The sequence below is a fragment of the Rhinatrema bivittatum genome, chromosome 8, assembly GCF_901001135.1.
Source record: "Rhinatrema bivittatum chromosome 8, aRhiBiv1.1, whole genome shotgun sequence".
NCBI lineage: Eukaryota > Metazoa > Chordata > Amphibia > Gymnophiona > Rhinatrematidae > Rhinatrema > Rhinatrema bivittatum.
The window spans coordinates 166,521,996-166,537,280 of record NC_042622.1 but is presented as its reverse complement, the minus strand read 5'-3'; the positions used below and the strand labels follow the sequence as shown (position 1 = coordinate 166,537,280).

General features: G+C 43.1%; 1 protein-coding gene across 3 annotated transcripts in view; it reads left to right on the top strand.

Moving 5' to 3' along the window:
• Positions 1-15,285, top strand: part of NUFIP2 (nuclear FMR1 interacting protein 2) — a 51,398-nt gene that overhangs the window by 31,008 nt on the left and 5,105 nt on the right. For all 3 annotated transcript variants that reach the window (XM_029612271.1, XM_029612270.1, XM_029612269.1), the window contains exon 3: positions 11,950-11,982. In XM_029612271.1, the coding sequence (XP_029468131.1) occupies positions 11,950-11,982 (33 nt within the window). The remainder of the gene's footprint in view (positions 1-11,949; positions 11,983-15,285) is intronic.

Here is a 15,285-nt window from a genome sequence, read left to right as displayed (position 1 = left end):
CAATTTTGTTCTTTACGAAAGTTTACACTATTTTGCCTGGCACAGATGTCAAATTTACTGGTCTGTACTTTTCTGGATCACCCCTTGATCCCTTTTAAAAAATTGGTGTTACATTGGCCACCCTCCAGTCTTTCAGGTACCATAGACTATTTTAATGATAGTTTGCAAATTACTAATAGCCGTTCTGCAATTTCATTTTTCAGTTCTTTCAGCACTCTGGATCCAGGTGATTTGCTACTCTTTTTTTAATTTGTCAATTTGCCCTGTTGGAACTAACAGGAGCACTGAGATTTGTTTGTTCTGCTGCATCATCACCTTTGAATATAGTTTCTGTTACATCTTCCTCAGTGAGGACCGAAGCAAAGAATTCATTTAGTCTCTCTGCTATGGCTTTGTCATCCCTACGTGCCCCTTTTATCCCTTGATCATCTAATGGTCCAGCTGACTCTCTCGCAGGCCTTTTATTTTGAATGTGCCTTCAAATGTTTTTATCAGGAGTGTTTACTTCCACTGGCAAGCTTCTTTTCAAATTCTCCCTTTGCTTTCCTTATCCATGTTTTGCATCTGACTTGCCAGTGCTTATGCTGTTTCTTGTTTTCTTTATTCGGATCCCTTTTCCATTTCTTCAAAGATGATGTTTTAGCTTTTATAGCCCCTCTCACCTTTTAACCATGCCAGTTGTAGTTTAGCCTTTCATCTTCTAATGCATAAAATATCTGGTCGGGGGTTCCCAGATGGTATTTTTAAACAATGTCCATACCTGATGTACACTCTTAAATTAAAGGAGCAGCTGCTAAAGGTTTTTCCTAACCATTTTCCTTATTTTATCTTAGTCACCTTTCTGAAAGTTAAATGCTGTCACAATAGATTTCTTTAGTGCCCTCCCTCCAGTTAAGTCAAATTTTGATCATATTGTGATCACTGCTGCCATGTAGCTCCAACATGGTTACTTCTTTTACCTAATCTTACATTCACTAAGGACTAGGTCTAAAATAGTTTTCCCTTCTTGTTGATTCTTGTACCAGATGATCCATGAAGCAGATATTTGTTTCATTTAGGGAGTTTACCTCGCCAGCATGTCCTGATGTAGCATTCACACAGTCAATATTGGACTAATTGAAATCGCCCATTACGACTGTACTGCTGGTTTTGTTAGCTTCTCTAATTTCATTGTCTTAGTTCATTCTGGCCAATGGATAGTAATATACCTCCACTGCTATTTTATTCCCTGTTTCACCTGAAATTCATATCCATAAAAATTCAACATTGCATTTTGTTTCCTGAAGAAATTTTATCCTGTTTGACTCCATGCTCTCTCTAACATATTGAATGTAATGTATACTCTGGTATCAGTGTCCCATTGGTTATCCTTCTGCCACCAGGTCTCTGAGATGCCAGTTATATCTACCTCTTCATCCAGTGCTATACACTCCAACTCCCTCCATCTTATTTTTTGATTGCTAGTATTTGTATATAGGTACTTCAAAATATGTTTCTTGTTTATATTAACCTGCTTATCAGTAGGGTCCTTTGTTTTCAGTTTAAACCAATTTTCACCCATACATTCCCAGATTTTTCCAAAGTGACAATTGGTATTAACAGACTTTCATCCTAATTTTAGGATGATTAAAGAGCAGCTCCAGAGCTACAGATACATCACAAGTCCTACAGCAACTGTTGGAAGCCAGTGTTTCAGTTCCTGCCCCCACCATCAGCATAAGCACCTGCCCTCCAGTGCTGCTAATGTGCTGTTTCAAGTCCCACCTCCCCCTCCCACCAAAGTATCTGCTAATGTAGCATTTGAAGTGGGCCACACCCATCTGAAGCACTTCCCTGCAGGCTGCCTGGCCCTGCAAGAAAAAAGTGCAGTGCTGCCAGCATGGGAGCCTCAGTAAGCTGCTGCCAAAGGAGAGAGGAAATATCTGGAGCCACCGCTAGTAAGGATTAATGCTGTTGCAATGGGGGGAAAGAGGGAGATTCTCGTTGGGTGAGGGGGAAAGGGACATGCTAGGCAAGGGATGGGGGTAGAGAGAGGGATGCTGGTGAGTGGGAGAATGTGCTTAATAATCTTTTATTGCCCTGGCTTCTGTCCACTATAATAAATTCCAGTATCTACATGGAAAATTGTCACCTTTGTTTTCATTGATTTTTTTCCTGTTTTTGTTATTGTTTATAATAAACCCTGTTTAATCCTTGAGGGGAAGACAGCCCCCTGAAAACTAAGTCTCTAGTTATCAGTTAACAGGATAATTTGGAATATTTCTGCTCTGTCTGCTTTTTACTTAAAGGCACCTGATCCACTTCAACATGTATTGCAATCTCTCTACTGGGATGCCCTGATTTCCCTCTTCAACTTAGTATCTTTTAAAGATACATCATTCCAACTTGTGCATTTTTGAGTGGCAGTCAGCTTTCCCCTATCATCTAGTTTAAAAGCTGATCTGTCTCTTTTTTAAAGGATAAACACTGCAGATCCCTTAGAGGCTAGATGTTGGAAATGAAGAAAGGGTGCATGGGGGAACCAGCACTGAGTGACAGTTACTACCCTTAACAGAAAAATGGGGGTAATCTGCACAGAGCAGCAAGTACTGCCCTTAACCAAAACATGGGGTAACTTGTATGGAGTAGCAGTTATTACTTTTAAAAGAAGGCATGGGGGTAACCTGCACGGAGCGGCAGTTACTACCATGTGCAACTTGCTGGGCAGACTAAATGGGCCACTTTGGTTTTATTTACCGTTATTACTATGTTACTATATATTCAGGACATTATGGTAGAAACTCTGAGGCAATTAAATAGCAATTGCACTGAAGAACAAGGACATAAGGTATGCCATATTGGGTCAGAGCAAGAGTCTATCAAGCCCAGTATCCTGTCTCCAACAGTGGCCAATCCCAAGACACAAGTACCTGGCAAGTACTCAAACATGAAATAGATCCCTTGCTACTGATGCTGGCAACAAGTAGTGTCTATTTCCTATTGATTCATAGTAATTTATGGACTTCTTCAGGAACTTATCCAAACCTTTTTTTAAACCCAGCAACACTAACTGCTTTAACCACATCCTCTGGCAACAAATTCTAGAGTTTAATTGTGCATTGAGTGTGAGAATTTTTTCCCATTTGTTTTAAATGCTCTTTTTGCTAATTTCATGGAGTGCCCCCTAGTCCTTGTATTATCTAAAAGAGTAAATAACCGATTCACAGTTACCTGTTCTATTCCTCTCATGATTTTATAGACCTTTATCATAACCCCCTTCAGCCATCTCTTCTCCAAGCTGAACAGCCCTTACTTCTTCAGCCTTTCCTCATAGGGGAGCTGTTCCATCCCTTTTATCATTTTGGTCATCCTTCTCTGTACTTTCTCCAGTGCAACTATATCTTTTTTTGAGATGCGACAACCAGAACTGCACACAGTATTCAAGGTGCGGTCTAACCATGGAGCAATATAGAGGCATTATGACAACCGCCGTTTTATTTTCCATTCCTTCCCTAATTCCTAACATTTAGTTTGCTTTTTTGACCGTCAGAACACCGATCTGACGATTTCAATGTAATATCAACTGACGCCCAGATCTTTTTCCAGGGTGATGGGTTCCATTTTAGAAGTTAACCCATGCTGTAGCTACATGATGTTTTTCCCTATATGCATCACCTTGCACTTGCACACATTATATTTCATCTGCTATATGGATGCCCGATCTTCCAGTCTCACAAGATCGTCTTACAATTTATCCCAATCGGCTTGTGATTTAACTACTCTGAATAATTTTGTGTCATCTGTAAACTTGATCACTTCATTTGTCGTTCCCCTTTCCAGATCATTTATAAATATATTGAAAAGCACTGGTCCAAGTACAGATCCCTGAGGCACTCCACTGTTTACCTTTCTCCACTGAGAAAACTATTTAATCCTTCTTTCCATTTCCTGTCTTTTAACCAGTGTGCAATCCACAAAAGGACATCGTCTCCTATCCCATGACTTTTTAGTTTTCTTAGAAGTCTCTCATGAGAAACTCCTTCTGAAAATCCAAATTCACCACATCTACTGGTGTATTTGGATACACCGGTAGAAATCTCTGGTCTTTTTCTTGTCCTTGCTCTTACCCCTCCTTCCTGCTCCTATATCTTCTCAAACTCTCCCCCCACGCCCATTGGGAGCATCTGGACTGCACTGGCCATGAAAGCAGGTGAAAGTCCTTTTAGCACCAGGCTGCTACTTCTGTCTCTAGCATCTGATTGGTGCTGCTGAGCAGGCAGCAGCAGGGAGAAGGTGTTGGCCTGATAGGTAGAACCACCTTGTTCAAGAGCCGGGCATCTTCGGCTTTGGCGTGATTATTAAAATGAAGGGTGTGGGTTTGGATATCTCAGTATGGTTTTCATCGTAATTTTGAATTAATTTCTTGTTCAGTATTCAAGGAACTGTCAACTCCTCCTCCTCCAGTTCATGGTTATATGATGCATTTCAAGCTAACCGGCTCTTTTCTTTTGTTTGCCAGATGCCCTAAGCATTTTTCCCCTACACACACACAAATATTTTGCTGAGATTGTTGTGAGATTAAAAGGAAAGTAGCATGGCCTATCAGAGCTTATCCAGAAAGGCTTCAGTCAGTTCCATGATGACATCACCTGGTCCTCAGATAAACCCAAGTATCAAATTACTGCCTATGCATCTGGTTTGGCATTTACGATCTGAGAGGTCATTTAAGGTTTTATGCAAACGAAGAAAGCAGCATCAAGTACCTGCATAACACAAAGGGGGCGGCTTCTGCCAAAGAAATGTATCCTGTTTGTATTTCAGTTCCTGTTTTTCCTTCTTTAGGAACTGCGTGTTTAGACTGATGATCTTGTGCTTTTGATGTCAGGTAGCTTTATGTGCAATAGGTTGGAGGGTTTTAGTGCATGTTGCTGTCTCTGTTGAAGTCTTTGTTCATTGAAGTAGTGTAGGAGAGGAGCTGCCTTTGGGGGAAGTTGTGCATCTCGTGGTCGTCCAGCAGCATGTGCCTTCACATTCTCATTCTCTCTCTCTCTCTCTCTCTCTCTCTCTCTCTCTCTCTCTCTCATAAAGCACAGGCATGTGTTGTCTGCATGACTAGCCTGGACTCTTTCTTCCTTCCTTCCTTAGGTCATGCCTAATTGTTGGCTTTGTTCTAGTTTAAAGCTTTCCTTCTTGAGGATTGCTGGTTGCATGCTTAGGGAAATCTTCGGCAGCCCCATTTTCTCTTAAAATCTCCAGAAGTTATTTATAGGGACAGTGCTGTGTAATCCTAACCCTGCTGTAGCCAATCAGAGACAGCACTGAAATGGTTTGCTTTTAGCTCCAGTCTCACGGAGCTGGTAATACATCAGTGTGTCAATGTTTGGTTAACATCCTGAAGAGTGCAGCTTCTTTGTGACATCCGTCCACTAGGTGTCACCATGTGATTCCCTTCAGTGCTGTGAATGGGGGCGGGGCTTCACATCTGCTCGTGCCTATGCTTTTAGGGAGCATCAGTGTAAATGGTGATAAATTGTTCTCATGCATATTTCTTATTACTGTCATTATTATAGAGGTGTTAGCCAAGATTTTGAGGTCCCTGGTTTTAAGTGCCTGGTAAAGTGCAGCAATGCTCTGTCTCACTGAGTAATGGGTTGATATCTGTCCTGCCGCATTGTCTGTTTACCTGTGACTAGTGAAGTTCCACTGATTGCTTGCTAGCTGTTAACTTTGCACTGCTGTGTAGTCATGGTGACTTTCAAGACAGGAGCAATAAAGTCAGCCAGCTGTTTTTCAAAAGCTTTCAAGAAGTTTTATGCTAACCTTGAGACTGATGATTAATCTCTCAAATGTTAGTCTTTGTTTGCTTTTTTAAGACAATTACTTGAAGAAGATGGAAAACCAAAGTCCTTATTGATGCTCCTGATGTGCTTAGATTTTGGTGTCCTGAAAGAAGTGCTTGTTCTTTTAAATCATTTGCTGAGTAGAGTTGTGGTTGTGGAATAGCTGAGCTGAACTGAGGAATCCAGTTACTTAAAATGTGTATTCATTTCAGGGTACCATGCACAACACAAACAATCTCACCACTGATCATCTTTGTAATTCTGTGCAGGTTCTTGGTCTTTCTTTTTGTAATTGAGTGTCTCTGGTTATTTTATCGCCGAACAGTATACCAGTCTAGGATTTCCAGTTAGTAATGATCTGCTTAAAGATGAGAGAGAAGTAGAATTCAGGCAGCCAGACGTTTATATTCTCTAGTACGCAGCCTCCATCTTGACTTTATTCAGCAATGAGTTTCTAATCTTTTAAATCTAATGTATTTACAGATGGTAGGTGCTTGTGTTTCCCGGAGGAGAAAAGTTATGAAGTGCCATTACTAGACTATTTGTAAAGTGCTGCTTGGAACTTGCTCCTCTCATGATGTCTCTGACACCCAGAAACCGCCAAGTTGTTTTCTTTCCCAGCTGATATCCACTGTTTGTACAATGTCTAGGTTGCTTGAGGACATTAGATTGAAGAGTCATTGCCCTTTCTCACACAGGCCAAAAGCCTATTTCTTTGCACAGCTGCATGCTGTATGGTCTGGATTGCTCCCAGAGCTTCTTTCCCTTGAATTATATATTCTCATGAGTTTGCAGGGCATGAACAGTCTACATTTTAATTTACAGTGATATTCAGGGTGCTCTATATGTTTTCTTTAAAGACTTAAGTTGCAGCTGAGGATCTGGTAAATTTGTAGCTGTCTTGTGACACACTTCAGATTTACAGGATGGCCTTAATGCACATTACATTTACCAACATGGTTCAGCCAGATGCTAAAGGCTGTTTTTATTGTTTGTTTAAATGGGGAACAACAGCCAAAAAAGTTAATTGCACCTATTCATATCTGTGAAATAACTGGAGCTTCATGCCTGTAGGCAGAGCACATTTGTTCTTAACCTTTGATCAGCATCATGAATTTGAAAATCCAATTTTCTTTTTCATCACTTCCGACCCTGTCACACAGAACCTGATATTGCAATGTTTAGCCTGGTTCAAAGGGCAACCAAAATGATAAAGGGGATGGACCAACTCCCCTACGAGGAAAGGCTGAAGAGGTTAGAGCTGTTCAGCTTGGAGAAGACGGCTGAGGGGGGGATATGATAGAGGTCTTTAAAATCATGAGAGGTCTTGAACGAGTAGATGTGAATCAGTTATTTACACTTTTGGATAATAGGAGTAGGGGGCACTCCATGAAGTTAACAAGTAGCACATTTAAGATTAATCGGAGAAAATTCTTTTTCACTCAACGCACATTTAAGCTCTGGAATTTGTTGCTAGAGGATGTGGTTAGTGTAGCTGGGTTCAAAAAACGCTTGGTTCCCTGTACGTACCAGGATCAGTCCAGACTGCTGGGTTAAGCCTCCCCTCCAGCAGATGGAGTCAGAGAAAAGCTGAAAAGCACCCCCTAGATATATTGGTGTGCCACCTGCGATCTCTCAGTATTTCTCTGACTCCAGCAGATTGAGAGGCATAACCTGCGGTCCTGATCTGATTATCCATTGTTTGTACAGGTTTGACTGTCTTGTAGGGCTTTTGACTAGACCAAATTTCTTCCTTGTTTACTTTTATATAAAAAAAAAAAAAAAAAAGAGGAATTTTTGGCTCTTACTAATTTTGTGCAACTTTGCTTCTGGCGCTGACTGAGTGGGGGTTTTCCTTAGGGTAGGCTTGGCAGGGCATTGCCCTAATGCCAGGTACCCGGAGTGTCCATATCCTTGGCGACCTGGGGAGTATTTACCGGTGGGCCGGTCCCTCTCCCCAATCTATTCCAGGGATGTCTTTCCCCTGAAAGGGGGCTTGTAATGTACTTTTCCACGTGATTTGATCAGTCAGCCATTTATGCCTAACAGGGCTTGTGCAGGGTTTCTTTAGTTAAAATTAAAAAAAAAAAAAGACATTTTATAATTATAAAGCACAGCCTTTGTTTAGCCCCAGCCTGCCCGAATTGGCCCCAGGGCTCCAGAGGGGGTGGATTTTATCACCCGGTCCAGCACAGGACTGTCTTCTGCTGCTTTTCGCGTGCTTTTGTGTCGGGTTCGCCCTTGATATGCCACGGGCTTCTGCCTGCATGGCCTGCAGGGAGTCGGGGGCTCTGCTCTCTCGGGAGGGTCTCTGCTCCCGGTGTATCCCCGGGGGTGAGGGACCCTCTCGACGGCCGATGGGTACCCATGGCTCCCCTCTATCGCGGCTGCGTGAGCCGCGAAGAAGTCTGTCTGCTCGGGGGCAGAAATCTGCCCTGCCCCGCCCCCACGGGACGAGGGAGCGGTGGCCATTTTTGCCGCGCCGAGTTCAGACACACAGGCAGCGTCTGAGGGAGAGGAGGACCTGCTCGCATTAAGCCCTCAGCTCTTTGGCGATTTTGGTACAAATTTGGACTCTCCCTCCCCCCTCCCAGCTCTGGGCGGGGGGGCCCTTAAAGCGGCCACATCAGTTTTCCTCAATTTATTCTTTTGATGCACAAAGCCTATTTAGAGGTGGAAGCTGATTGGGTGGACTCTCCTGCCCTCTCTCCTAAGCGTCCCAGGCCCGGGCTGGATCAGGGGAGTACAGGGGTCCGTCTCCCGCGTCCGGCAGCGGAACCTGATTTATCTGAGGCTGCGGGTCCCTCACATGACTCTGGTGTCCCGGATATGGGTGGCGAAGGGGATGATCCCCAGATACTTCGTTTGTTCAGTAAGGATGAACTAGACCCCTTGATTCCACATGTGCTGCGGGAACTGGAAATTCCGGCTCTGCAGCCTGACATGGATTCCGCTCCCGGGGATTCTGTGTTAGCGGGGCTTTTCCTTTCAACCCTAAGTTGTTTCAGATTGTTTCCCGGGAATGGGATTTTCCAGAGGCTTCATTATGAGTCAGCAGGGCTATGGAGAAGCTATATCCCTTGCCAAGCGATTCTTTAAAGCTTCTGAAGCTTCCCAAGGTATATTCGGCGGTCACAGCTGTCATTAAGCATACTACCATTCCTGTGACTGGCGGAACGGCGCTTAAGGATCTTCAGGATTGGAAGCTGGAGGTTTTGTTGAAGCGCATCTTTGAGGTTTCTGCGCTCGGTGTCCGGGCTGCGGTCTGTAGCAGTCTCATGCAGAGGGCCACTCTCCGTTGGATTCAACAGATGCTTACGGCCCAGGAGTTTCCCCCGCAGGAGGCAGAACAGGCTAACCACATGGAATCGGCAATCACCTACACAGCAGACGCCCTATATGATCTTTTACGGACTTCTGCATGCACAATGTCATCGGCGGTTTCTGCAAGGCAGCTTTTGTGGCTCCGTAATTGGTCGGCAGATGCCTCCTCCAAGTCCCAGCTTGGTTCTTTTCCCTTCAAAGGAAAATTGCTTTTTGTGGAGGAGCTGGAATAGCTTATTAAGGATTTGGGGGACAACAAGGTTTATAAGCTTCCCGAGGACAAACCTAGACAGTTTTGCCTGTCCGGCACCTTTAGAGGCCGGTTCCGGGGTCAGCGTTGTTTTCGGACAGGAAGAGGGTCTTCCTTCACACAGAGACAGTCAGCATCTCAGTCGCAGGCGTGGACTCATTCCTTTTGAGGCAGAAGACCTCAACGTTCGGGGGCCCCTCATAGTTTCACTTCCGAGGCGGACTTGTTGATGGCCTGGGCGGAGCGTCATCTCAGCCGTCTCGCGGCTTCCCACATCGCAGGAGTGGACAATGTCCAGGCGGATTTTCTCATTCGGCAGCAACTGGACCTAGGAGAGTGGGAACTGTCGTCCGAGGCGATGCGGCTCATAACTTGCCGCTGGGGGACCCCACGCTTGGATTTGATGACGACTCGGATCAACGCCAAGGTGGCTCGCTTCTTCAGTCGCAGAAGAGAGCACGGTTCGGAAGGGGTAGATGCTCTGGTGCTTCCGTGGCCTCCAGACATTCTCCTTTATGCGTTTCCCCCTTGGCCACTGGTGTGGAAAATTCTATGGCGCATAGAATCCCACCGGGGAGGATTATTCTAGTGGCTCTGGAGTGGCCGAGGAGACCGTGGTTTGCGGATCTCGTCAACCTGGCGGTAGAAGGTCCCTTGCGTCTGGGGCACATCACGAATCTTCTGCGGCAGGGTCCCGTATTTTTCGATCAAGCGGATCACTTTTGTCTAGCAGCTTGGCTTATGAAAGGAGGCAACTGAGAAAGAAGGGTTATCCGGAAGCCGTAATTTCCACACTTCTTAGGGCCCTCAAGACCTCCACTTCCCTTGCCTATGTTAGAGTCTGGAAGGTTTTTGATTCATGGTGTAGTGGGTTGAATGTGACCCCACGGCATGCATCTATAGTGCATATTTTAGCTTTTTTACAAAAGGGCTTGAGAAAGAGCCTGGCCTATAATTCTCTTCGAGTACAGGTGGCGGCCTTGGGCTTTCTGCGTGGTAAGATTGAAGGTTCGTCTGTTGCTGGTCACCCAGATGTGGTTCATTTTCTACGCGGTGTCAAGCATTTACGTCCCCCGGTGCAAGAGCTTTGTCTGTCCTGGAGCTTAAATTTGGTTCTTCGTGGCCTCTGCGCCTCACCGCTTGCGCCCATCAAGCGTGCCATGTTGAAGGATTTAACTCTCAAAACAGTTTTTCTCGTGGCCATTTGTTCGGCGCGTTGGGTCTCCACGTTATCGTGCCGGGAACCATTTTTGCGTATTAGACTCGGGAGTGTCCCTGAGGACGGTACCCTCCTTCTTGCCTAAGGTGGTCTTGGCTTTTCACGTCAATCAGTCGATAGACCTTCCATCTTTTTCGGAGGAGGATACCCATTCTGCTCACGGTCGAGACTTACGGCGATTGGATGTCCGGCGGACCCTTTTGCGGTATTTTGAAGTCACTAATGAGTTCTTTTGGTTGGATCACCTTTTTGTCTTGTGGAATGGTCCAAAGAAGGGACATATGGCGTCTAAAGCTACCATCGCTCGCTGGTTGAAGGATGCTATTGCTTCCACGTATATATGTCCTGGGCGTCCTGTTCCTGTTTGTCTCAAGGCTCACACTCTCCGCTCTCAGGCGGCATCATGGACAGAAAGCCAATGTGTTTCGCCCCAGGAAATTTGTAGAGCAGCTACTTGGAAGTCCTTGCACACGTTTGCTAAACATTATTATCCGTTGGATGTCCAGGATCCGGCTGCAGATTCCTTTGGCAGCAGTGTGCTTCGAGCAGGACTCTCTGGGTCCCATCCCATTTAAGGCGGCTAGGGTAAATCCCAGCTCTGGTACGTACAGGGAAAGGAAAATTAGTTTCTTACCTGATAATTTTCGTTCCTGTAGTACCAAGGATCAGTCCAGATGCCCGCCCAAGAAGGTATATTACAGGAGAGTCTGCTCGTCTTCATGTCATATTTCTGTTGTCTTCTCTTCACAGTTGGGTTCAACATGTTTTGGTTGTCACAAAAAAAATATAAATAAATAAAAGGAAAGGTTTTCTGGTATTTTTAAAGTATACTTTGCTCTAGTCATTAGTTCTTATTTAAAAAAAAAATAAGGATGGGATATATGTTTCATTCTGCTTTGATATTGAGTATACTGAGAGATCGCAGGTGGCACACCAGTATATCTAGGGGGTGCTTTTCAGCTTTTCTCTGACTCCATCTGCTGGAGGGGAGGCATAACCCAGCAGTCTGGACTGATCCTTGGTACTACAGGAATGAAAATTATCAGGTAAGAAACTAATTTTCCTATAAGTTCTTGGAGGAGAAGTCCATTAATTGTTGTTAATAAAGTTGACTTAGGGAATGGCCTCTGCAATTCTGGCATCAATAGCATGGGATCTTCTTGGTGTTTGGGTACTTCCAGGTTCTTATGGCCTGGATTGGCCTCTGTTGGAAACAGGATGCTGGGCATGATGGACCCTTGGTCTGACCCAGCATGACATGTTCTTATAAAGCACAATGTGAGGTTTATCTGTCTGCAGCATTAGTAAATGTTTTTGTTTTGTGTTTTTCTTTTCAGAAATGGAAGCTATCTGGAACTTGCAAAAGCAAGGTAAGAAAAATGTCTCTCATTGATCTGTTTTACCATGTAGGATGCTTACTTAGAGGCCATAGAGCTCTGCACCCTTAACGTGGTATTGGTGTGCTGCTGAATTTTAAAAGTGCACAGTAGGTCACTGAACAGATTCCTAGGTTTGAAAGTTTGAGAGAAAAAAAAATACATTGGCTAATATCCTCCTCTAAATATTAATCTGTGCAACTACCTTGATGAGCACAATTTTGCCACCTTAATTCATGTATTAATCGGCAACCAATTTGACTATTGTGACTTTCTATTTAATGGCATGTCCCAATACAATCTGAAGTACTTTCAGGTCCTACAGAATACAGCCACAAGAATTTTAGTAGGGGCTAAGGCAACTGACCACATAAATCTAATATTGTATCAGCTTTACTGGCTCCCATTCAAAAACATTTTACATTTATTAAAATTTATAAACCGCCTAACACTTAAAAAGGCCTAGGTGGTGAACAAAATAACATATACAATTTAAATCAGAAAACAAGAAATAAAACGTACAATTAAAATTAAAAAAATTAAAATGTTACAGTGGTGCAAAAACATAAACTATTAAGTTAAAACAGTTGATGAACTTGAGTTAAATGATAAAAACAAACTTAACCATAAGCTAAATTAAATAAAAAAAAAGTCTTAATATATTTTCTGAATTGGGTGAGTGAATTACATTGTCTGATTACTATTGGAAAAGAATTCCATAGGGTTGGTGCTGCGACAAAGAGAGCGCACTCCCGAGTAAAGTGAAGTTTGGCTAATTTTGGTGATGGAATTTCCTGTAAGCTTCTTTGCGAAGAGCGGAGTAGGCTAGTTGGTCGATGGAATTTTAAGATCGTGTTTGCCCAGTGATATTTTGATCATTGAGAAGTTTGTGTACGAGCATTCCAATTTTGCATTTGATTGAGAGTCAGTGTAATTCCACTAAAGTGGGAGTAATGTGTTCGTACCGTTTAGTACCAGTAATAAGCCGCGTGGCAGAATTAAGCAAAAGTTGCAAAGATTTGATATGAGTTTGTGAGATGCCAGTGAATAAGATATTGCAATAGTCAAGAATTGGAAAGATGGAGACTTGAAGCACTGTACAAAAGTCTGGTGAATGTAATAGTTTTTTAACATTGGAAAGAACACGAAGTCTGAAAAAACCTTGTGAAATGACTTGTTTAATTTGCAGACGGAGTGAGAGAGTATTATGAATAAGGACACCTAGACTTTGGATATGATTTTGAATGGGAAATGATTGACCTGCTAAAGTTATGAGTTTTTTATTAAAGGTTGAATGAGGACTATGAATGAGTAGGAATTCAATTTTAGACTTGTTTAGGGATAACTTGTTGTGTTTGAGCCAGGAGGTGATAGCAGAAAAGCAAATTTGAAGATCATCTAAAGTGTGCTTCCCTGAAGAGTCGATGCCAATAACAAATTGTATGTTGGCATATAATTTGTATCAAGTAGACAAAGAGGAAATGATCTTACAGATAGGTGATAAGTATATATTGAAAAGGCAGTGGAAAGTGCAGAACCCTGCAGAATACCAGTTTTCATATGGGAATGAGAAGAAAATTCATTGTTTAACTTAACGGACTGAGAACATTGAGAAAGATACAAGCGAAACCAGGTGAGAACTGTGCCATTGAGACCAAATTATTGAAGACTGTAGAATAGTATGTCGTGATCAACTGTGTCAAAGGCAGACACAATGTCTAAGGAGACAAGGAGATATTGTTTTTTTGTTTTTATTTAAAAACTTTTCTATACCGTCGCTAAGTTATATACCATCGCAACGGTTTACAAATAGGCACATAGACTAAGGTAATTAAATGTAGGATATCGTACATTCTAACAGGTGCCAATAAAGTTCGGTTACAATTTCATAAATAAAATCATTATTTGAGTAATGTTGGTTAAGTCCAGGTATATTATTGAGTTACTATTGCTTTGAAATATTACTTCTTAAATGTAGGATTGAGTAAATTCATTCTCATCTGCATTACCCTGTACTTTCATTCTCTACCCTCCACACTCTTTAGTGAAGGCTTTTTTAAAGAGCCAGAATCAATGCTGTGTCTGAGTGTATCTGTTAGAGATAAGAGGAGAAGTTCAGTGTTGAGACCATGTCTGAATCCATATTGATGAGGATCTAATAAATCATGTTTGTCTAGATGGGCCATAAGTTGCATCAATGCTGCAGATTTTAAAATTTTTTAAATGAAAGGTAGTGCAGAAGTAGGTCTATAGTTCATTGACTCAGTTGGATCTAGGGTGCAATTCAAAACCTTTTGCTTTGTCGTCAAGTGTGTGAATAAACAGGCTCATGAGTATCTTCCCCAAGCTTTTAATCCCCGATTGGAGCACTTCGGTTCTCCTAAATAGCTCTTTTGTCCATCCCTCCCCTGGCTTCTGCCAGATTGGCCTTTACAAGACTTTGTGCTTTCGGTTGTTATGCACCCAAAATGTGGAATGAGGCACCATTACCCTTGTGCCTTAAGCCAAGCTACCTCACTTTCAGAAAATGGCTAAGGTCTGACATTTCAACCTAACCTTTCCTTAGATTCCTCAACAAAGACCTCCAGTCCTTGACTCTCAGTTCACATTGAATCTGATTCAGCTGTGACTGCAAATGTCCTTGACCATTGTATTATAACTACTTGATTGAAAAAAATGTTTTTGTTAATCTGCCCTGAGGCCATTTTCAGGCCGATACAGTAAAGTGCGCTCCAGCAGAGCGCACTGTTAGCCCGTGTTTGGCCGCGCATTTTCGTCACACTATTTTTACCCCTTATACAGTAAGGGGTAATAGCGCATCGAAAACGCGTGGCCAACCCCCCCCCCCCCCCCCCCCCGAAACTAAAAGCGCCCGCAACATGCAAATGCATGTTGATGGGCCTATTATTTATTCCCGCGCGATATAGAAAGTAAAATGTGCAGCCAAGCCGCACATTTTACTTTCAGAAATTAGCGCCTGCCAAAGGTTGGCGTTAATTTCGGCTGGCACCAGGAAAGTGTACAGAAAAGCAGAAAAAAATAGCTTTTCTGTACATCTTCCGACTTAATATCATAGCAATATTAAGTCGGAGGCCCCAAAATTAAAAAAAAAAATTAAAAATCTGCCCACGGGTTGGAAGACTGATGCTCAACTTAGCCAGCATCCATTTTCCGAACCCGTGGCTGTCAGCGGGTTCGAGAACCGCCGCCAGTAAAATTGAGTGTCAGCTGTCAAACCCGCTGACAGCTGCCGCTTCTGTTAAAAAAGGAGGCGTTAGGGACGCGCTGGTGTCCCTA